General features: G+C 41.5%; 1 protein-coding gene across 3 annotated transcripts in view; it reads left to right on the forward strand.

Annotated features, from left to right (window-relative positions):
- LOC311239687 (ceramide synthase 2-like) overlaps positions 1 to 23,964 on the forward strand; it is a 149,170-nt gene that overhangs the window by 71,517 nt on the left and 53,689 nt on the right. For all 3 annotated transcript variants that reach the window (XM_084328092.1, XM_084328091.1, XM_084328093.1), the window contains exon 7: positions 7,808 to 7,900. In XM_084328092.1, coding sequence (XP_084184218.1) covers positions 7,808 to 7,900 — 93 coding nt within the window. The remainder of the gene's footprint in view (positions 1 to 7,807; positions 7,901 to 23,964) is intronic.

Genomic DNA, 23,964 nt, shown 5'->3' on the forward strand with positions numbered 1-23,964 from the left:
GTCAGTCAGTCAGTCAGTCAGTCAGTCAGTCAGTCAGTCAGTCAGTCAGTCAGGCAGGCAGGCAGGCAGGCAGGCAGGCAGGCAGGCAGGCAGGCAGGCAGGCAGGCAGGCAGGCAGGCAGGCAGGCAGGGTAATGACCAGCTCTGTCCTCATCGTTGATAAGTCGTTTACAGTAATCGGTCAGTTTGTTCTCAGTCGATGTTGAATTATTATTATTATAGTTCTTCTGAATCACATTTCCTGAAACTCTAAATGTAATCCCCAAAACAGTCAGATAATTTAACACTATATAACTATATAACACTATATTACTATATATAACTATCTAAGACGATATAACTATATACCACTATATAACTATATTACTATATACCACTATATAAGTATACCACTATATAACTATATTACTATATAACACTATATTACTCTATAACTATATAACACTAGACCAGTGAGACCAGTGAAGAGATTTATAATTATTTCTTAAAAAAGAAACGTGAGGCAGATGATCCTTTGAAGGAACCCCCCTCCTCCCTCCCCCATCAGGTAATGCGTTCCTCATTCACAAGCTGTGAATCACTGGCTCCTATCAGCTCCTGTCATCTCCCTTTTGCCGCTTTTCCACTGCATAGTACCTACTCGACTCGACTCTACTCTACTCTGCCTTTTCGGTTCTCCATTGCCGAAATTTACATTTGGTACCAGGTACTTTTTTAGTACCTGCTTTCTCGAGGTTCCAAGCGAGTAGAAGCGATACCAGAAAAGTTACGTGAAAAACTGCAGACCACTGATTGGTCAGAAGAGAGAATCGTCACTACACAGGGGATGTCCTCCACAAAACACAAAACCGCCATCTTTATATAGCCTCGCGTAGCATTCATTATTTGTTTGCAGCAGGAACAAAGCGCTAAATAAACTAAAAAGGATACATTCACTGTGTATTCTGCCTCATTTATTGATGAAACAAAACCAACATCAACACAATTTACCACCAAGAGCGGAGAGTTTAGTCTCACAAAAAGATCGCTGATTTTGTTAGCTTACGACACAGAGTTTAAAATACCGAGCCGCCTCGACGAGGTGTTTTAAACGTCAGTGAAGGTCAATTATTTTGCGACAATGATCGAGTATAGCTTTTTTTTTTTATCCACTTTTTCTCCCATTTTTCTATATTTTCTCCCATCCCAATTTCGTATCATCCAATTCAACCCTCCCCTGTCACGAACGCTGTTTCTTGCCTCCCACAAGCCGGCTGCAATGTGGACTAAGTCATACATAGCACAAGTCCCCTCCTGTACTTGAGGTAACAGCAGTCGCATCTTTTCACCTGCGCAGCTCGATCTCTCAGTGGCGAGGAGTAACGCGTGGGAGGCTCACGCTGCCCCCGACACTTCCTGATTCTACTGCGCAGGCGCACCAACCGACCTGTAGGAGTCGCTGTCCACAACGCCCGATCCCCACCCATCAGTTTCCCAGCCCCTAATACGGCCAATGTGTATTAGTATGGACGGCCAGCTAAACTGAAAGCAATGTGGAGCGCTGGGCTCGAACAGGCAAGCCCAGCGTCTCCGTCATTCGTGGCGAGCGCCTTGCCCACTACGCCACGTAGCCGCCCTAATGATCGAGTATAGCTATACATTATCCCGCTTATTACATGGCTAACTTACTAACAATAAACCTAATTAATTTTATATCGACTCGCAACACTGGTTCTGGCTCCGCTCGTCGCTCCGCCCTGTCATCGCCGGCAGCTTCCCCGGCAGCCGGCAGTGTCTGATTGCACTGATGTCAGTGGGCTTGATTGCGAACAGCTGCGCACAGCGGTCATTATTGTTCCACAGAGGTCCGTTATCGGGTAATATCGGACCTCTGACGCGCGCTATTGACCAATCACAAGCAAGCATTTCGGCGAATGTGAAAACGCCATGTAATAAGGAATATTAATGCAGTCTATTTCCACACGATTAGCTTTAGTTCTTTATTTATTTATCCACTGTCATTTGCAGTGTTGGTGTAGTAGGCTACATAGTGTATTTCAATATCTGTTTTATTGATTAATGATATATTTGAAGGAATGCAAGTTATAGCTATATCAAACAAATGTCTGTCCCATTAATCATGGGATATATTGCATGTTGGCTCTAACCTGCATTCTTTCAAATGTATAATTAATCAATAAAACAGATATGTAACAAATAAGAAATACAAATTCCACAGAAGGCATTAAATAATTATTATTTTCAATCATTTCACAATAATTGCATAATTGTGTTTGAATATCTGAGTAATTAAAGTAATTATACATTTGTCCAAAGTAGCTGGTTCAGATATGGTTAATCCAGCTGCCCTGTGATCAGATGAATCCATATTATTTATTTTTCCGACATCCGCGTAATTTCTTATCGTACAAATATTGTCATATTTATTTTATTTTATTTTATTTTATTTTATTTTATTTTATTTTATATTATGATTATCATTAATTCCAAGGAGGCCTGTAGGGTTGACATGAAGGAATCACTATGATTCCTCCCAAATAAAGCCATTAAGAACATGGAGAACACAGTCTGTCAAGTTAATAACATTTTCAGTTATTATCAGTCAATCAATCATAAGTGTGCTCCTCAGCACTCTTAAATTCTGCTCTCAGCCACGGCCGAATCCGATCTCAGGGAAATTTGGGGAATCTCGCTACCAGCCCTAATATGTCTTAAATCGGCAGAAATTTGCCTGAGAGCAAATTTCTTGTCGGAAATCCGTTTGGGAATGAGACAATGGGTCTCATGAGACAATGGGTCTCATTCCCGAACGAATTTACGACAAAAAATTTCGTCTTAGCCAGATTTCGGCCCATTTAAGACATATTAGGGCTGGGAGCGGGAGTCCCCAAATTTTCTTGATATCAGATTTGATCGTGGCTGAGAGCAGATTTAAGAGTGCTACGATCAAATCTCATGATTGATTGACTAATTTTAAATTTTATTAACTTGACAGACTGTGTTCTCATAGTGATTCCTTCATGTTAACGCTACAGGCCTCCTTGGAATTAATTACTTAATCATAATTAAAATAAATATGACAATATTTGTACGATAAGAAATTACGCATTTGATGTCGGAAAAATAAATAATATGGATGAATCTGATCACAGGGCAGCTGCTTAACACTATGGCGACCGACGGGGCTCTGCGATTTAGGCCTCAGAGGACAGCGGATTGTAAACAAACCAATGTACTTTCTAAGAGCTTTATATATCATTTATAGTATTGCTATCTGTCCATTCTCATTGTCACTTGAGTGCATAAACTGTGCCTTCATAATGGCTTAAAGAAAATAAAAATCCATCGGTTGGTTGTCATTTTATAGCGTCGTGAATATAAGGTATAACGCACTTTCCGTCTAGGCTTTTCTGCAGGAAGCTAGATAATAGGCTAAACGTTGGCGCCGTTATATCAAACGCCATTTCTGCTGTATATATACGAATGAAATAAAACAAACTGCGTAGCATCCGTACTATTACAGAGCATCTATGGATGAAATGGAGGCGGCGGGGAACGCCGATTACTATTATTGATCAGCAATACAGTGTGCGTTCAATATAGCATTTTCATTGACCGATCACGTTACGTTATAAAACAATGTCCAATCCAGCTGTAATTTGGGGTAATATTATCCTACCGTCAGGCCATGTGATCGCCGGCAGCATTTCCTCACCAGTCATCGGATTCTGGTAGATCGATATGCACATTGGCTAATCATAAATCCCATTATTCCACGCTGAAAAAAACGCTCGCCAAGCTGATCCAAGATGGAGGATGTTCGGCTGGGATCAAGGAACTATGATCCGCCCACAGAACTGTACTTTTTTATTTTTTTTTGTATTCACATAATGATACTGCAGTGCCCCTAAGCGGGTCTGGCCGGTACTGCATGTTTCAAAAATCAAATATGTGAAAAGATGCTGGTAGTGGATCGGGTACCTAAGAAGCGTTATAAATATGGAATAAAACAATAACAACTCGTCACGTATATACTCGTGGCTCTGGTCCACACCGCTCTTTTTCGAAACACGTATATACTCGTTCTCGGACGGCATAGTGTTAACCATATCTGAACCAGCTATTTTGGACAAATGTATAATTACTTTAATTACTCAGATATTCAAACACAATTATGCAATTATTGTGAAATGATTGAAAATAATAATTATTTAATGCCTTCTGTGGAATTTGTATTTCTTATTTGTTACACATCTGTTTTAATGATTAATTATATACATTTGAAAGAATGCAGGTCAACATGCAATGTATCCCATTGATTGGTATACAATGGGACAGACCTTTGATTGATTGATTGATTGATTGATTGAAAACTTTATTAACAGATTGCAGAATGGGTACAGTACAGCTCAATTACATGATACAATTGTTAAGGGGATGCAGACCAGAGAAAGACTTTCGTCTTGTTTACATCAGGGTCCCCTATTTTCAATTCATCATAACATATATGACACACATGACATACAGATAGACAGTACTGCTACATCTATACATTTATGACATACCAGATTTGCAAATACAGTACTGTTTGTGATACAAAAAGAGTCCAGAAAAGAGAGTATATACATTTGACGTAGAAACTGTTGGAGGAGGTTGGGTAGGAGGGGTGGGGGACACTGTACAAGCAAAACTGTACATTTGAATATTGACAAAACCATACTTGGTCATTTACTGTACATTGGAGGGGGTTGATATAGCTATAAACCTGCATTCCTTCGAATATATCATTAATCAATTAAACTTATATTGAAATACACTATATAGCCTATACACCAACACTGAAATGACAGTGGATAAATAAATAAATAAATAAGAACTAAAGCTGATCGCATGTAAATAGCAAGTCTTGTGGGCGCCAGTATGGCCTATACGTGTCTAATGATATAGGCTTAATATATTCTAGTTACTTGTTTCATTAGGATTTAGTAGATACTATATATGCTCTGCCTCTGCTCTACGTACAGTATAAGTACAGACTGTACTGTACCTATACTGTACGTAGCGCAGAGCATATATATTATCTACTAAATCCTAATGCAACAAGTCATTAATGGAATAATAAGCATACTGCGTTCATTCATTACACCGTAGGAATTAATGGAATAATAAGCATACTGCGTTCATTCATTACACCGTAGGCATTAATGGAATAATAAGCATACTGCGTTCATTCATTACGCCGTACAGTGTGTGTGTGTGTGTGTGCGTGCGCGCTGCGGCAGGTGTACCACGAGCTGTATTATGATGACAATACATTAATCTAATCTCATTTCGATGGGTCGCAATTTAGACTCGCAAAGCGCTTCCGCATCCATTTCCACACAGCGTCATTACTTTGCCGTATAAGGAGCTCTGGAGGCGTTGTTTTGTATGCAAATGACCTGAACGGGAACGCGCTTTTGAGTTTACGACAGAATCACTAATAATATCATTTGTGCGACCGTTTCAGCCACTTAAGACATATTACCAGCACGTTTAGGACTCAGAGTGAACTTGTCATTGATTATGTCTCAGTGGTTCCAAGATAAGTCTTCCAGAATATCTCTTTGAAAAAATTTCGGGAATGAGACCCAATGTTTAAATTCCCTGATTGTCAGTTCTTAATGGAAAGATTAGTTTTCCGCTTGAAATTAAAGTGCAGTATTTGAAATGAAAGGAATATGGCTGGATTTCTTATCAAAAGGAAAAGTGTCACTGTTATTTAAAATAAATAAATAAACAAACAAATTAGAAGGCCATCAATATAAAATGCAGCATGAATCAAACTAACACACACTGTACTGTTTCAAAACAACACTGCTCTGTTCATTCTATTTTTAAAATATGTACATTGTCTGTCTACATTTATTTAGACTAACATTATTTAAATATTGAGTGCAACACAGTAATTATTGTGAAACTGTGGTGGATTAACATAATTCGGTGAGTTGGAACTGTCTATGGGTTGGGGGGTCTGCACGGACAATTTAGAGTGTGGTACCTTCTCGACTAAACGTTACCGGAGTTGAATCGAGTTGATAACATGCAGTGGAAGAGGGGCAATAGTCCCCGTTGGAGTTAGTAAACACAGTTGTATGTTAGCCTTCGTGGATGTTGAATAAACGCCTATCATTGGGCCTCATTCATGAAGCGATATAAGAACAGATTTCGTTCTTAACTAGCATTTCCTCTTATTTTGTTCTTACCTGGGATTCAGCAATGTTTTCTTATTGTTGCTTTTCTCTCAGGCAAGACCAAATTCTAAGAGTGGTCGAGAGCACTCTTACCCAGATAAGAAACTCTTACCCAGGTGAGAAACATTTAAAAAAGCCTACCATTCATAATAATAATAATAATACATAAGATTTATATAGCGCTTTTCCTAATTCTCAAAGACACTTTACAAAACAAACAATATAATACAATACAGTTTTAGTAGATAAAATACAATATATATATATATATATATATATATATATATATATATATATATATATATATATATATATATATATATATATATAAAATGGTGAGAGAGGAAGGAGTTCATGGGTTGAAAGCAAACCATTGGTCAATTGCCCCCAAATACAGTACCCCCAAATTCGACTTTATAAACCCAGAACTTTTCAATAATAATAATAATTATTATAACTTATTGCGTGCGTTCTGCTTCTGAAATGGATTATATATTGCTGTTAGAACAGTTAGATGCTGGCTGCCCAGGCCATACTCATAGAACGCATTTACAACCTCTCTTCTCTTCTCTGCTCCACACCTAAAGTTCTCAGCGGACTCGGAGTTTTAGCCACGGACATTTCAGAGAGAGATGACAGGTGACCGATCCGGTATTTCCGAACCTATGCAGAGAGCATATGATCAGCGGCATATATATATCAGTATGACAAACGCGCAGCCAGTCGTTCAGTATTGACAAAGCCTACTTTGCTGGAACGATTTATTTCGCACTATACAGTACGTATAAGTACAAGTATAAGTCTTTATTTGTCATCAGATTAACACACACACACATGCGATGAGCGACCCACAGGAACACAGTCACACACACACATGCACTGAGTCGCAAGTCGTGAGACGTGTGTGTGTGTGTCATTTTGAGATCAGTCGCAAATCGCTTCCTGTTGAATATATCAGACAGGGATCAGATGCCGAACCACGGCTGTTTTACACACGCCTCATTCATCTTATAAGGAGATGGTGGTGTGGCACTTTGTGCTCGTCTGACTCACAAAAGACCAGACATGGTCTCCGCGATTATACCTGTGCAGGATGTAGTGAGATGTGTATTCCGTTCCGAGACATGGCAAATACACACAGCTGCCAGGTGGAAAACTCTATCTGAGTAGGGCTGGTCGGTTTTTCGTTTGATCTTTTGTTTTTTTAGTTGCCAATGCGCAACCCCACTGTCACCTACCCGCGACCCCCGCTTTGGGTCGCGACCCATAGTTTGAGAACCGCATGACTAGACAGACAGGCAGAAAGCCAGGCAGAAAGACAGACTGACTGACAGGCAGGCAAACAGACAATTTTTTTTCTTTTTTTGTATTATTATCATGTTTTATAAATGACTTATTGGTTGAAGATTGACTGAGTTTGATTGATCTGTTCACAGCCCATAGAGAAGGCCCACTACTGGTACTACATGTTTGATTGATCTGTTCCTCACAGCCCACTACTGGTACTACATGTTTGATTGATCTGTTCCTCACAGCCCACTACTGGTACTACATGTTTGATTGATCTGTCCACAGCCCATAGAGAAGGCCCACTACTGGTACTACATGTTGGAGCTGGGATTCTACTGCTCGCTGCTGCTCAGGATCTCTGTGGACGTTCGGAGGAAGGTCAGCTTCAACACGTTCATCCTTTTCAAACAGGGGGAGAAGAGCAGCCTTTGTGTCGCTCCTCCAGAGAATGCTGCTCTGCTGCTCAAATAACATCCGATACGTTGGCTATTCACTGAACACAAGCAGGAGCGCTCCAATAAAAATCCATTCAATGTTTGAATTTGAACATAATCACCGAAAATAGTGGCGGAACCGGACTCATCAGTTATGGACGTAAACGGATCTTCATGATCAATGTAGGTTTAATAGTAAAACACATGGTAACAAAGTACATGTAGGTTATGCGCTTCGGCTGAGAGCAGTGCTCTCCTGGCCAGCTGCGAGACACTGAGGTGGAGAAGGGGATCCAGTTCTCCTGTGGACAGAGGAGGGTGGGGGTGAGGGGGGGTTGGGGGACATTGTCTCTCTAGGTGTGAGCTTCAAGCTATTGTTGGGACAGACAAAGGGACTCCTCCACTCTATTCTCTGTCCTCCGCAGTGATGGGATGAGCCTCCCACCAGTCACACAGATGAAACCCCCTCGGTCTCTCACACTAGAAACACTCGTATTGAATCACAGTGTCACGTTTTCCTTGTATTATCTCTGCTAGACAAACAATACCACTTCCTCAACTCGGTGTGTCCCTTGTCCTGGCCACAATCTGCAAGTGGCTTTGGATAAAAGCATTAGCTAAATGTAAATGTAAAATCATGATGGATACGGTCACATTATTAGATTAGATTCAAATGTATTGTCATCATGTAGCACAAGTACAGTACAACGGAAAGAAGTTTGGCATCCAACCAGAGTGCAAATGTAACAGTAAAGTGCAATAGTAATATACAATGTACAGGTGATTAAACAGGATATAACTAGGGATGCTCGATATTGGCTCTTTTACCGATACCGATATTGTCCAACTCTTAATTTCCGATACCGATATATGCAGGGTTCCCCCCCCCCCCCCCCCCCCCCCCAAAATGGAATAATTTCAGGTGATTAACATTACATATCTCTTATGCATACTTTTGACAATAAATAAAATCTGAATTTGTTCTTACTTGCTTGCCTGGGTAAATAAAGGTTATAGAAATGTAAAAAAAAATAAAGAAAATTGAAAACCGATACCGATATTTTCCGATATCACATTTTAATGCCGATATCGGCCGATAATATCGGTACAAAATCGGACATCCCTAGATATAACATATATAAATTAGTACTACTGAGTAATAGTGCTAATAAGATGCATGTACAGAGTTGTACAGTGATACAGGTATAAAGACACTGGTAGTAAGTCATACTGGCCAGCAGTGTAACTAGGTAAAGGATTATATATAGATATAGTTTCTACAGATGTGTAAAAGGATTATGTGCAGGTATGTACAGACAGGTGTGGATAGATATATATATTTACAATAAGAATAAATAGATATATACGGTATATACAGCATTATTGTACATGCTATCATACAGAGTTATGGGTTATATGCAGGTGTATAAGTAAGTATATAGAATGAGTATATGCATGTATATTCAGACAGATATGGATATTTATTTATATATATATATCAGGGACACGGCTATATATAACATTTAAATACATGTAAATATGCTTAGCACTGCTGTACATATACAGAGTTATATGGGTAGATTATAGTATAATGTGGGTAGTTAAGATTATATGATTACAGTGTAGGGCAGTTGTAGACAGTGAAATACCTGTAGGTATAAATTGAGTACAGGCAACAGAGTTCAGAATTTGTTCTTAATTGACCTGGCTGGGTAAATAAAGGTTAAATAAAATTATCCACTCTAAAAAATGTTTGTCCAACTAACAATATTTTGAAAAGGTAGTCCAACTACATCCAAACTACACTTGATGCATTGGGATACCCTGTATCTGTTGGTACTATTCTTTCTATATAAGCCCCAGTGGCCTAATGGATAAGGCACTGGCCTCCTAAGCCAGGGATTGTGGGTTCGAGTCCCGTCTGGGGTCTTGCAAAGCAGAGTGGCGCAGCCGAAGCGTGCTGGGCCCATAACCCAGAGGTCGATGGATCGCAACCATCCTCTGCTAAGTACCTTTTAAACACTATTATAAAACTACTCTGGGAGGAGCCATTTAGATTTCAGTAAACAATTAAAGAAAATAATTAGAATTTGAGTATATTAAAGCTGTGAAATCAAGTTGTTTGCTTCCGCTGCGCCACTCTGCTATATACCACTGCAAACGGGACTCAAACCCACAATCCCTGGCTTAGGAGACCAGTGCCTTATCCATTAGGCCACTGGGGCTTATATAGACTAATTAGTACCAACAGATACAGGGTATCCCAATGCATCAAGTGTTCTGTTTAGTTTAGTTTGTTAGTTTGGATACTGAAGCCCATTATGTTTTGACTTTCATTATTTGAGGGTTATGCACTTGATCTTTAAACATGATACACTTGAAACACAGAGTGTTTTAAAGATTTTTTAAAACACTGTTAACACTTTGAGTGCCAGCCACGAGAAATCTCGTTAGTTCATGCCATGTGTTGAGTGCCAAACGACGAGAAATCTAGTTTTTAATCGTTATTTTTTTTATTATCGATTTCCATAAAATTTTCATCAATCTAACCTCACGTTACCAGTGGGGATCTGTCTGAGCTCTAACAGGGAAAATACCGCCCCCTATCGTCTCTCCGGGATGGTATTGCACCCCATTGGATTCAATGGATTGGACTAAATGAAATGGATGGGAAAAAAAGAGTCCGGATTCCACATTTTACTTGTCAGGCATGTAATCCGAGCCGATCCCATTCATTGCCCACCATCAGAACAGCGTGGAATATGTCTTTCGACCACCCAGCGTTGGATCAATAAACGCGATCGATATTTGGAATGGCGATCAGGAATTGGAATAATCTTTTTGGAGAACATCTGATCTGAGGTAAGGAATCTATTTTACCAGTCTTGGGATAATCAGAGCTATTTTCACCTATCAGCGTGCCCCATATGTGTGTGTGTGGCTGTGAGTGTGTGTGTGCTGATCAGGAAATAAGATAATCGATTTTTCAGCCCGCTTCTATAGCGTGCATAAGTACACATATACTATCGATAATCTAGCGTTTATTTGAAAACGATTCATAAATAGGCGGAAAAATGTCAACGTGTTTTGTGTATTCCAGTAAAGCGCGATTCCTGCATAATCTTTAAATGTATTTCTGAAAGTTTAAAAAAAACTAGCGTTTTTCAAAATGGTATAAAACGGAAATGAACCGATTAAAAAACAATCCGTTTCGACAATGTTGACTGCAAACAAGTCATTGATAAGCGACAGGCGTATTAGACACATAGCCATAATTTAAGATATAGTTTATGCGTTCGCAAATATGATCGCCCTCCATTGACTACAGCGTTGGCACCCATTTCTGGCACCCCCTGCTGGCACGGAAAGTGTTAATGTGGACAGAATTTTCTTATTTTTTAAACTCAACTTTTTAAAATAAATAGCCTACCTGTGTACATGTGGATGAGGCCTGACTCTATATGGAAGTACCAAGGAAACTATAAAAGAAGGAAGGGTCATCACGTCAGTCATCACGTCAATGCCAGACTTTGGTGTCAGTTCTGTTGAAGCCTATGGGAGATGCATGGAGAAGCAAAATTGTTGTGAAGGATCAGATTAAACTGAATATATATATTTATTTATGGATATATATTTAATAGTATTTGTATATCGTTTGATATCCCTTGTATATTCTTTGTACATATACACTGAATATCCCTTTAGTCTACTACAGCCCATAATAGTTCATTCTCTCATTGGACAAGAACCTGGCGCCAGCAGACAGGCCCCTTGAGTCAAGTTCAATAGTGCCGACGAACATGTCCCAACTAGCCCCGGTTCCGCGTAGGAATACGGCTACCGAAATACGAATGGTACTATTTGTTCACCGTGCATATAAATAGGGCGCAAGTAAAGTAGAACTTTCTTTTAGTCCATTAGTCCTTTACCCTCCAACCTAGTAACAGACGTGAAGCCTCACCCACGACCCACGTGTGGTGCAGTATGGCCTATTTTGGCCCCAGAATGGGCATTGAGACCTCGTGTAAATTCATAGCTGAATTGTCATAGTTTGGCACTGTACCGTCGAGTGGGACGTATTTCTATTAAGTTAATAATAGTCTATTATGTATGGTGCATCGTTCGGTTAGAGTTCTAAAGTGAGCAGCACCCCCATCGTTTCCTCGCGTTATCTAGAGTCTTAACCAGGCTGGGCAGACCACGCGTGGTGCTTTCATCCGAGGAGTTCTGGGCGAGGACGAGTGGACCTGCACATTGGATTACCTACCCGGACGACTGCTGAGCCTATACGGCATGGAATATCTATTTGCTTTGGGTGCTTTGATTTGTGGAGCGGATAACAGCCAACGCCAGTGAGTGTTGGAATTACCCCCGAGAGGAGCCCAGGTGAGACGGCGCTCAACCCAGACCGAGGCCGCCTCGCTTCTCCTTCGTTGTGGACCTACAGCTACCGTCTACAAGAGGGCCCAAGTGTATTCATCTGTGGATCAAGATCCTGCGGGCACTGTTTTCTGTACCTGAATTCTCCCCAGGAATCGTTGGCCAGATGGGATGCAGCTGACGGCTCTCCAAACCCCCCCCCCCCCCCTTACTGACTTACAACCAGCAGGACCCCTTTAGTATCCCGCTATAATCCTTAAGTACCATCGCTATAGTTTCCCTAAAGAACCAGGTTGTATACTTGCTTCCTGCGTAACCAGAGATTGGACATTCAGTGTTGATTTGCCTACGAATACTCATTTGCCTTACAAGTGCATTCAAATCATAAATGTAATTAAGTGAATGTTGTATATACCTTTTGCTATATTAAACCTTCAACTGTTATATTTGTGTGGACCTGATTTCATATGTGGGAAAGTGTTCATCATACTTAGATATCGTGTACTGGATGGCCAGAAGTTAAAGTACTAATATAATATATATATTTTTTTATAAAATATATATATTATATGATTATACTTGTAGTTGTATTATCTGCGAGACATCGCCACCACGCAACAAGTCAAAATGCTCGCTATCTGCAAACAGCTCCACTGTCAGCGTTTCCGTTAGCCGGTAATTACCGGTATTTGACCGGCAAAATCTGTTGAAGTCCGACATAATTAATCTCTCCGGTCTTAATGTCCGGTGAAAATAATTCCCTGAGTCTAAGCACAATTTGATTATTTGAATTGTATTAAAATAGGCTAAAATTAAATAGCCTATGCGATGAACGAAACGATCATTACATTTGTTTCCTCGTTGCTTCTAATAATGACAACGACGTTGTCAGCGAGAGCTTAGTGCTGGGTGTGCAAACTTTTGTGAAGCTGCAGAGCCAGAGCAACAGCGGCACAATGCAGTATTCCAGCAGTACTCCAATTCAGCCATTTTCAGCCAATGTTGGGTGGGGGGCGCTGCTGTGCGGTTCCCAGAAAAGAGCCAATAACAGCTAAATCAGCTGCTCTGCAGCGCCATACTCTTTGCAAATAAGTCGTTGCGAGGTGGAGAGAGTCGTCACACAAACCACGATAATGTTGCCGTCTCTCTGCTTTCTCAGTTCTTCGCTTGATATAATTAATACAAATGTCCAATATAACGGAATTCGTTAGCTCATAAAAATGTGATTATAACAGACTGCTGTTTAGTGTCGGACCGACTGCCCACATACGCGGTCTATTTTATTTCAAGTCAGCAGCAGCACGGAGTATCGAGGGACTTATTTTATTTGGAATATATTAATGACTGTATACGCAAAAGTAGCCTAGTTTTAAGTAATAATATTATAAATCTACATGCCTTGAGGATGACATTCTTTATATAGCCTGCCTATCAATTGTTTTAAAGCTCAATAAACTATGACCGGAATTAATCTCATTTGTCCGGTAGATTGAAATATTGCAGGTCACGGAGACCGGCAACAATTTTTTCTAACGGAAACCCTGTCCACTGTCTGTGTGTATACTCTGCTTTGGTCAAATCACATTCAGCATGCCCTCAGCTAGCCCCTTTCGTGACTGCGATGCAAGCCAGGGGCTCGAATACACATCGAATCAATGTTATAAGACATTGATATCAGGAGCTATCTGTAGCTACTGCTAGCCGGCTAGATAACGTTAAGACAACGCCTCAGTGAACTATTTAGTTTACTGGGACATTTCATTTAAACAGTGAGCTAACGTGAGCTAACGTTAGCTACCTAGTTAACGGAGGTATCATGCACTCGACTATTGCTGGAGCATTTGTTGATATCAGGAGCTATCATTAGCTAGCCGGCTAGATAACGTTAAGACAACGCCTCAGTGAACTATTTAGTTTACTGGGACATTTCATTTAAACAGTCAGCTAACGTGAGCTACCGTTAGCTACCTAGCTAACGGAGGTATCATGCACTCGACTATTGCTGGAGCATTTGATATCTGTAGCTAGCCAGCTAGATAACGTTAGACAATGCCTCATGTATTAAGCTAAAAGTGAATAGTTGACTGGGTCATTTTGTTTAAACAGTAACGTTAGCTAGGTAGCTAACGTTAGCTCACAAAGGTTGCATGCACTACAGCAGACTATTACTGGAGCCTCTGTTGACACGGGTCTGGGAGGGGGAGGAGGAGGGGGAGGGGCAGTGCGCTGCAGCAGCTGTGTGCCTGAGAGAGAAGTCAGCAAGTGAGAATATGGGGGTAGATTTCTATCAAAAATAAACAAACGCAAAAGTAGAATCCACAATCGTAAAAACGAATTTGTGTTTCATAAATCATAAAACACGCTTGATCTGCTTAGATTTACGTACGGAATTCTAAAAACACGCTTGATCTGCTTAGATTTACGTACTGAATTCTAAGGACACGCTTGATCAGCTTGGAGTTACGTACGGAATTTTGAGACAAATATTTCGCTGTTTTCCCCATGTGGATTCGTGTGTGAAGCTTCTTCTTCTTAGAGGTCTATCAAAAATAAACAAACGCAAAAGTAGAATCCACAATCGTAAAAACGATCCACACACACACACCTCTCAATCTGTGTTTCATAAATCATAAAAACACGCTTGATCTGCTTAGATTTACATACGTACGGAATTCTAAAAACCTGCTTGATCTGCTTAGATTTACATACAGAATTCTAAAAACACGCTTGATCTGCTTAGATTTACGTATGATATTCTAAAAACACGCTTGATCTGCTTAGATTTACGTACGGAATTCTAAGGACACGCTTGATCAGCTGGGAGTTACGTACAGAATTTTGAGACAAATATTTCACTGTTTTCCCCGTGTGGATTCGTGTGTGAAGCTTCTTCTTCTTCGGCGCTACCGAACACGGCCCGAGGTGTGTTCGGCTCATGAGCGCTACCAGTGGCCAAAATCTCACATTATCTTTAGCCCTATCAACATTCCATTATGAAAATGAATGCTAAAAGTAAATATATATAGTACCATTTTGAAGATAACAACTAGGGCTTTCAAATGATATAAAATATCTGTATGATTATCATGATTATTATTATTAATATCTTTCATATTTGATACAGAAATTATTACAAAAATCTTGTCCGGCCACCACATTTCAACAAACAACTGCATTTTCAACCACTTTACTGCAGGAAACTTAGAGGGTATGGGATATAGACAATTATATGGGCAATATAGAACAGCTGATAGATTAGAAATATAATTTATTGTTCAAAAGTTATTATAATTATAGTGATAGTAATAAAACAATTCTGTCTGAAAATTAAATTGAATGGGTTTATGATGAATATCTGTTTGTGGGTATGCTCAAAGTAATATATTATTCATATCTTTCATATTTGATACAGAAATTATTACAAAAATCTTGTCCGGCCACCACATTTCAACAAACAACTGCATTCTGAATTAATTTAGCCTTGTAGTTTTCTAATCCCATCGTTTATTTGTTATATTTGTATTGATTAAACATAAGTCAGTTACTGTACATGACACTGTACATGTCAAATATGCTAAGGTAATTAGCTTTAACTTATTGCTTATGGAGCATATAATATAATGGATTATCCATTCAGATTCAGATTATCCATTCAGATTAGGGATGTCTGATATTATCGGCCTACCGATATTATCGGCCGATATTGGCATAAAAATGTGATATCGGAAAATATCGGTATCGGTTTTCAAATTTTTATTTTTATTAAAAAAAGAAAATTACCATTTATTTAACCTTTATTTACCCAGGCAAGCAAGTAAGAACAAATTATTATTTTATTCATTGTCAAAGTATGCATAATGTTGTGTTAATTACACGACAAGAGATATGTAATGTTATTACATGGCGTTTTAACATTTGCCGAAATGCTTGATTGTGATTGGTCAATAGCGCTCGGTTGCCCATAGCAGCGGTCCGTTATTACTCGATAACGGACCGCTGCCAGGGGCAACCGAGCAATAATGACCGCTGTTCGCAGCTGGAGCAATCAAGCCCACGGACACACACTGCATCAGTGCAATCAGACACACCTGCCGGCTGCCGGCGATAATAATAATAACTTTATTTGTGCTGACAGAGCCACAGAACAACTGCGTCTGCATTTGATCTCGTCTTGTCGATGGTGTAAAATGAATTAGGTATATTGTTAGTAAGTTAGCCATGTAATAAGCGGGATAATGTATAGCCTATACTCTGTCATTGTCGCAAAATAATTGACCGACACGGAGTTTAGAATACCGAGGCGCCTCGCCGAGGTATTCTAAACGTAGCTATACATTATCCCGTAGCTATACATTATCCCTTACTTAATTACCTGAAATTATTCAGTTTTTTGGGGGGGGGGAACCCTGCATATATCGGTTGATATCGGTTGATATCGGTATCGGAAATTAAGAGTTGGACAATATCGGTATATCGGTATCGGTAAAAAAGCCAATATCGAGCATCCCTAATTCAGATCCATTACAGATAATGTGCGATTTTGGCCACTGGTAGCGCTCATGAGCCAAACACACCTCGGGCCGTGTTCGGTAGCGCCGAAGAAGAGGACGCTTCACACACGAATCCACATGGGGAAAACAGTGAAATATTTGTCCCAAAATTCTGTACGTAACTCCAAGCTGATAAAGCATGTCCTTAGAATTCCGTACGTAAATCTAAGCAGATCAAGCGTGTTTTTATGATTTATGAAACACAAATTGAGAGGTGTATGTGTGTGGATCGTTTTTATGATTGTGGATTCTACTTTTGCGTTTGTTTATTTTTGATAGACCTCGGGCCGTGTTTGGTAGCGCCGAAGAAGAAGAAGCTTCACACACGAATCCACACGGGGAAAACAGCTAAATATTTGTCAAAAAATTCCGTACGTAACTCCAAGCAGATCAAGCGTGTCCTTAGAATTCCGTACGTAAATCTAAGCAGATCAAGCGTGTTTTTAGAATTCCGTACGTAAATCTAAGCAGATCAAGCGTGTTTTTATGATTTATGAAACACAAATTCGTTTTTATGATTGTGGATTCTACTTTTGCGTTTGTTTATTTTTGATAGAAATCTACCCCCATAGTGAGAACTCCGCTAAGAATTGGATCATGTTTTTCGATCGGTTTTCACGATTGGCGAAAATAAAGCATTATCGGAATTCACCAATCTCATATTTATACTGAATATCGGCCGATACCGATCGCTGGCCGGTCGATCGGGGCATCCCTAAGCGAAATAATAAGTAGCGTTTTTTTTCCAAATGTAAGGTAGTAAAGAAGATGTAAGATAAAGCAGGGCTCGCAACTCAGTCGTAGTTCCAAGGTGTTTTATTTGACAAAAAAAGGCAGATGCGACGTTTCGACCCTTCTGGTCTTCTTCAAGCTTGAAGAAGACCAGAAGGGTCGAAACGTCGCATCTGCCTTTTTTTGTCAAATAAAACACCTTGGAACTACGACTGAGTTGCGAGCCCTGCTTTATCTTATGTATTACTGTTTTTACAGTTTGGCTCAGCACCAACAAACGGAGGATGTGCGTTATTTATTTTTTCTGAGTAAAGAAGATGTCACAACAACAGCAGTCATAGTGTATATTTTTTAGCAATACGTTTGTTTACCAATAGGTTAAAGTGTTATTGGGTTTGTGGTGGCGCTGTTTCAACATTTTGGAAGAGACCCCGATTGATTTACAGAGTGAAGTGAAGAGAAGCCGCCTATTCTCAGTCCTTGCCCCACAATGGTGGAACGAACTTCCCACCACAGTCAGGACACCCGAAACTCGTCCAATCTTTCGCCGTCGACTAAAAACACACTTCTTCAATTTTTTTTATTATTATTAAGAATAACCCTAACTAACCTTACTGTCATGCACTTGTCCTAGGGCTGTCACGGTAACCGCATCACCGCAATCCTGCGGTGTGTCAAGGCACCCGCGGATGGAGAACAGACAGCCGCGGCAACCGTGGTAAAAAAAAATACCAAATGGGGCATCATAATTTTTAACTTTAATGATGAGATTGCCTCGTGCATCCGTTTCCCAGTAGCATGAGCTAACTTCACGTTTCCATACAGTTTACAACTCACAGATGAAATCAGGATTTATTTTCATATCCCGGACTCGAGCCCCCAATGTATACCTTTTCCTGTATTCATCTGAACCATAGTAGAGTACAGGGGAGCGTTCTCCTAACACTCCCGGGCCGAAGTGCCGGTCAAGGTCATGTAACTTGCTTAATGTTATTGACTAACATTACACGCAAATTAAGTGCTGCCTCTCTCTACCGTTCCCGCTACACTCTGACTACATCAACGTTTCCCTAATCCCTACTCTCACTTTATAATAATAATAATAATAATAATAATAAATTGGATTTTAAGAGAGAAGCGCCTTTCTCAGACTCAAGGACACTGTACAAGGAAAGGGTAAAAAGAATATTTTTTTGAAAAAATAAAAGATAAAAAAAATTTAATTATGAATATTAGTTGGGTCAAGAACCAAAATTCCGTGACCATTCTCTGGCTAAGATGTTTTGATGATTGATTTGACTTCTATGAACCTTTTATAAAATATTTAGCCCCTGTGTCCCTCCAAAAAATCCCGGAATTTTTTGTCAGATGGCCAAATCCAAAATACCTGCTGACGCCATCTTGAAAAATTTACTTTTGATCCAGAGCACCTAGAATCATGTATGAATACACTTTTTTGTGTAAGTCAACCATGACGATTCCAATTCTGACATCAGTTTGACTCTATGACATCAATTTGACCCAGAAATCCAAGATGGCCACCATCTAGTAGAGCGAAAATGTAACTTTTAATGTCAAAACCAATTTTACCATGGTACTGCTGTACTTTAAACAAACTACCTTCATAAGGATCTCAGCAAAATAATTGATGAATGTACAGTATGACAAGATAACTAATTATCCTTCAAAATATGCTCTCTTAAATAGCTGTAACTTGAACAGGTTAACAATGAAACCACTTTAAACATGTCATGATCAGTCCGAATCAGAGCATTCTGCCTCACTAGATTCTGAATGAATCACCCCTCCTCCTCCATACATCATCATCTCCCTTCTCATCATCATCCTCGTCACTCTCCTCCTCACTTTCTTCAGCTGGTCCTGGTGCAGGTAGATGTGTTGGGAGAGCAGGTTGTGTGTGGCGGACAGGGCGACAGCGACCAACCACCAGCACCCAGCCATGTCCGAGTGGCGAAGGGTGTCGCTTCAGGGAGGGGTGGCGCACTAGATATGCCAAGTAGTTCGCACGGAGGCAGTGTTGGCGTAGGCTATCTGCATCTGGAGGGAGATGGATGAATGATTTGTTCTTCATTCTCTTCCACTTTGTGGCATGGGCCTCAGCCATGGTCTTGTCCATAAATAACATGCATCCCTTCATACAATGGGTTTCACGCTGGCTTGAATATGGAACAGAGGAAGAGCAAGGCTTATTCTCATACATCTTACAATCAACCGCCCAACAAGTCAGTTGTGAATGACATCATGGAGAAGCTGTCTACCATCATCGCCACTAAGCACATGCCCTTCGCCTTCTTAGTGGGAGATCATCCTGTGTACGTCCTCATCACTCTGCTCAAGGCCGAGAACCCAAACAAGTACCATGATGACATTGTACCCTTTCTTGGTCCCTTCCATACACAGTGTGTGATGATGAGCGCTATCTACAAGCGCTACAAGGGGAGTGAGCTAGGAGATGTACTCGTGGCAGGAGGAGTTATTGCAGAGGGCTCCGTTGACCGTGCACTGAAGGCAAGCATTACAAGAGGGGGCTGCGTTGCTTGAGGCTCATCTATGAGGCACTCATGAGTCAGCTGGTAAAGGGGAGGCTCATGCCCAACCAGGCTGATGAGACAAGGGAGAACCTTGAGATTCTGAGAGATATGAGTCTCTCCCCAGAACCCTGTGCAGCTGCACATGCGGCACTGGAGGATGATACTGACCTCAAGAGCCTCATCACCAATTTATTCACCCTGGTGGAGGCCAGTGACATGGCAGACTACTGGAGGGACTTCCTGTCTATGACAGATGCACTCATGCAGAATGTGCATGCAGTACATACCTGCAACTGGGATGAGTATGTCAGCTCTCTGCGTGCCATGCTGCCATGGATGGTACGACAACAATAGGTATGGAAGGTGGCTGCCTGACTTCTGGGCAATGCTGACAGCTCTCCCTGCTGACCAGGTCGCCTTCCTTCGTACTGACTTCACTCAGTCCATCACAGGCAACCCCTACTCCAACATGGCCTGGGACATGTGGATCGAGTGTACAATGAACAAGGGCAGCAAAATGAAGTCTGGCTGGCTCTCCATCCTCCAGAATGAGAAGCAGCTGCTGGTGCACTCCAGAAATGTGAACAATTTGGCCAAGATCCGGGTGGCTCACAATGCCCTGGCCAACAAAAAAAAAGCCAAGAGGAAGCACATAGAATGTGGTCTGAAAAGGATGAGATAAGATGAGCAGCGTGTGCAGGACCTGGTCGCATGCATGCATGAGTTTGATTCCTTCCCATTTGACTTCAACTCAGCCCATGCTGCGGGAGAGGAGAAGTTGACTTCTTGCGAGACCGGGTGTTCAGTAAGAAAACCTCCCTCCATGCACCTGTCCCTCTGAGCAAACGCTTGACATTTGCCAAGCGGCCCTGCATGGAGAAGCGTGGGGAGGAACTCAAAGCAAGAGCTGCTGAGATGGAGCAGAGTGCTCTCAAGGCAGTGATCGACCTGGTTGAGGTCAGTCAACTTGTGAATCTCTGAGTTGCTGGAACATCGTGTTGTCGAGGAATGTGTGGCCTTATTCAACTCCAACGGCACATATAGGAAGACACAGAAGAGCAAGCTCATTCAGAAGCTCTCTCTCCAATCTGTAGATCTGCAAGAACCCTACACCACTCTTGTCGACATGGGCATGATCTGGAGGATGGCAACCCCATCAGCAGAAGATCGGCAGACACAAGATGGCACCCCATACAAGTGGTTGGACTATGTCCACAAGGTATCATCCATCATCCTTGCCCGCCATGGTGATGCTGACCGTATTTTCTGTGTAAATGACCCGTACGACGCAGCATACTCAACTAAAGATGATGAGCGAGACCTGCGGGTACAAGGTAAGGTACATGTCCCCAACACCTACATGAAGCTGGGCGACCCCTTCCCCTCTGCCAGAGAGTTCAAAACACTGCTGTGTAGCGTCAGCAACAAGGAGCGGCTACAAAAAGTTATATGCAGCTATCTGACTGACCTTGTTGCACAGGGTGTAGATACAGAGATCATCTACTCTGTTGGCTCCCACTGCACCAACTTGTCAACCCAGCAACCAATGCAGAACTACAGCTTTGACCAGTCTGAGGCTGACACCATCCTCTTCTCTACTTACACAGTTCTACGTGAGTCAGGCTACAGTGGCCCTGTTGTCATTGATGCAGCCGACACCGATGCCTATGTCACGGCAGCGGCCATCTCTCAACAGCTGCCCGGTATGCTCTGTATCAAGAGAAAGCAGGACAGTGTTCTGCCGTGGCCTGATTACTGAGGAGATGGCAGATTGTATTGTGCAGCTACACTGTATTACAGGCTGTGATGCCAACTCAGGCTTCTATGGCAAGGGTAAGTCGTCGGTGTATGACAAGGTGGCAAAGAGCCCTGTGGCACGACGGCTGCACTCGCGGTGTGGAGATAGCCTTGACCTTGAGGAGGAGGTGCTAGCGGAGCTGTTCGAGTTCACACAACATGTTATTTATGGCGACAAGAAGAGTAGCACCATGGCTGAGGCCCATGCCACAAAGTGGAAGAGAATGAAGAACAAATCATTCATCTATCTCCCTCCAGATGCAGATAGCCTATGCCAACACTGCCTCCGTGCCAACTACTTGGCATATCTAGTGCACCACCCCTCCCTGAAGCGACACCCTTCGCCACTCGGACATGGCTGGTGGGTGGTCGCTGTCGCCTTGTCCGCCACACACGACCTGCTCTCCCAAAACATCTACCTGCACCAGGGCCAGCTGAAGAAAGTGAGGAAGAGGAGAGTGAGGAGGATGATGATGAGAAGGGAGATGATGATGTATGGAGGAGGAGGGGTGATTCATTGGAATCTGATTATTCAGAATCTAGTGAGGCAGAATGCTCTGATTCGGACTGATCATGACATGTTTAAAGTGGTTTCATTGTTAACCTGTTCAAGTTACAGCTATTTAAGAGAGCATATTTTGAAGGATAATTAGTTATCTTGTCATACTGTACATTCATCAATTATTTTGCTGAGATCCTTATGAAGGTAGTTTGTTTAAAGTACAGCAGTACCATGGTAAAATTGGATTTGACATTAAAAGTAACATTTTCGCTCTACTAGATGGTGGCCATCTTGGATTTCTGGGTCAAATTGATGTCATAGAGTCAAACTGATGTCAGAATTGGAATCGTCATGGTTGACTTACACAAAAAAGTGTATTCATACATGATTCTAGGTGCTCTGGATCAAAAGTAAATTTTTCAAGATGGCGTCAGCAGGTATTTTGGATTTGGCCATCTGACAAAAAATGCCGGGATTTTTGGGAGGGACACAGGGGCAAAATATTTTATAAAAGGTCCATAGAAGTCAAATCAATCATCAAAAAATCTTAGCCAGAGAATGGTCACGGAATTTTGGTTCTTGACCCAACTAATATGTATAGTAACAACAGGAAAAAACAAATAAGATAAAAAAGGAAGCAAGGTGCTGTCCAATTGGATGAAGTGGTTGAAATTAACAAACAAAAAACAGAAAACAAAACAAAACAACGGGATCTGTGGCTTAAAAGAAAAGAGTCAGGGGTGGGCTACTTGGGAGCAGGGCCGTGTTGCGTGAAGGCAAGTGTGAACAGGTGGGTTTTGAAGAGGTTGATGGTGTCAGAGCCTCGGATGGAGGGGGAGAGGGAGTTCCACAGCCTGGGGGCAGCTACAGCGAAAGCTCGGTCTCCCAGTGTGGAACGCCTGGTGCGGGGGATGGTGAGGAGGTCGGAGTTGGAGGAGCGGAGGCCTCGTGCTGGAGTGTAGGGGTGGAATAGGTTGGTCAGGTAGGAAGGGGCCAACCCGTGCAGGGATTTGTAGGTGAGGAGGAGGATCTTGTAGGGGATTCGGTAGTTGATGGGGAGCCAGTGGAGTTTTTGCAGGGTGGGGGTGATGTGCTGCCAGGGTTTGGCCAAAAACGTTATCGCAATAAAATTATTAAATTATTTTCATATAACTCGATATCGATAATTATCGTTGATATAATGTCTGTCAAGTTTAATTAACTTCTTATGCCCGGCGCCGATGGACGGGCTATTAATAGACTTGTTTTGCTGCTGCGAATGTCTCGAGTTGATGTCGTCATCAGTCCGCGCACGTTAGCAGTTAGCCAGAGCAAGCGGTGTATTCCATGACAATGTACTAAATATGACCCTAAAATACTCTGTTCCGCCCCAATACATTGCAACGACGTCCACCGTATACCCCACACTACTATAACCGTGGCCTCAGAATTCACGCCACACACCCACTCGGCACGTAAACTATAAAATAGCGCAGTGCAAGCTAATTATCCTAGC

The sequence above is a fragment of the Notolepis coatsorum genome (assembly GCF_963971535.1).
Source record: "Notolepis coatsorum genome assembly, chromosome: 13".
NCBI classification, from domain to species: Eukaryota; Metazoa; Chordata; class Actinopteri; order Aulopiformes; family Paralepididae; genus Notolepis; species Notolepis coatsorum.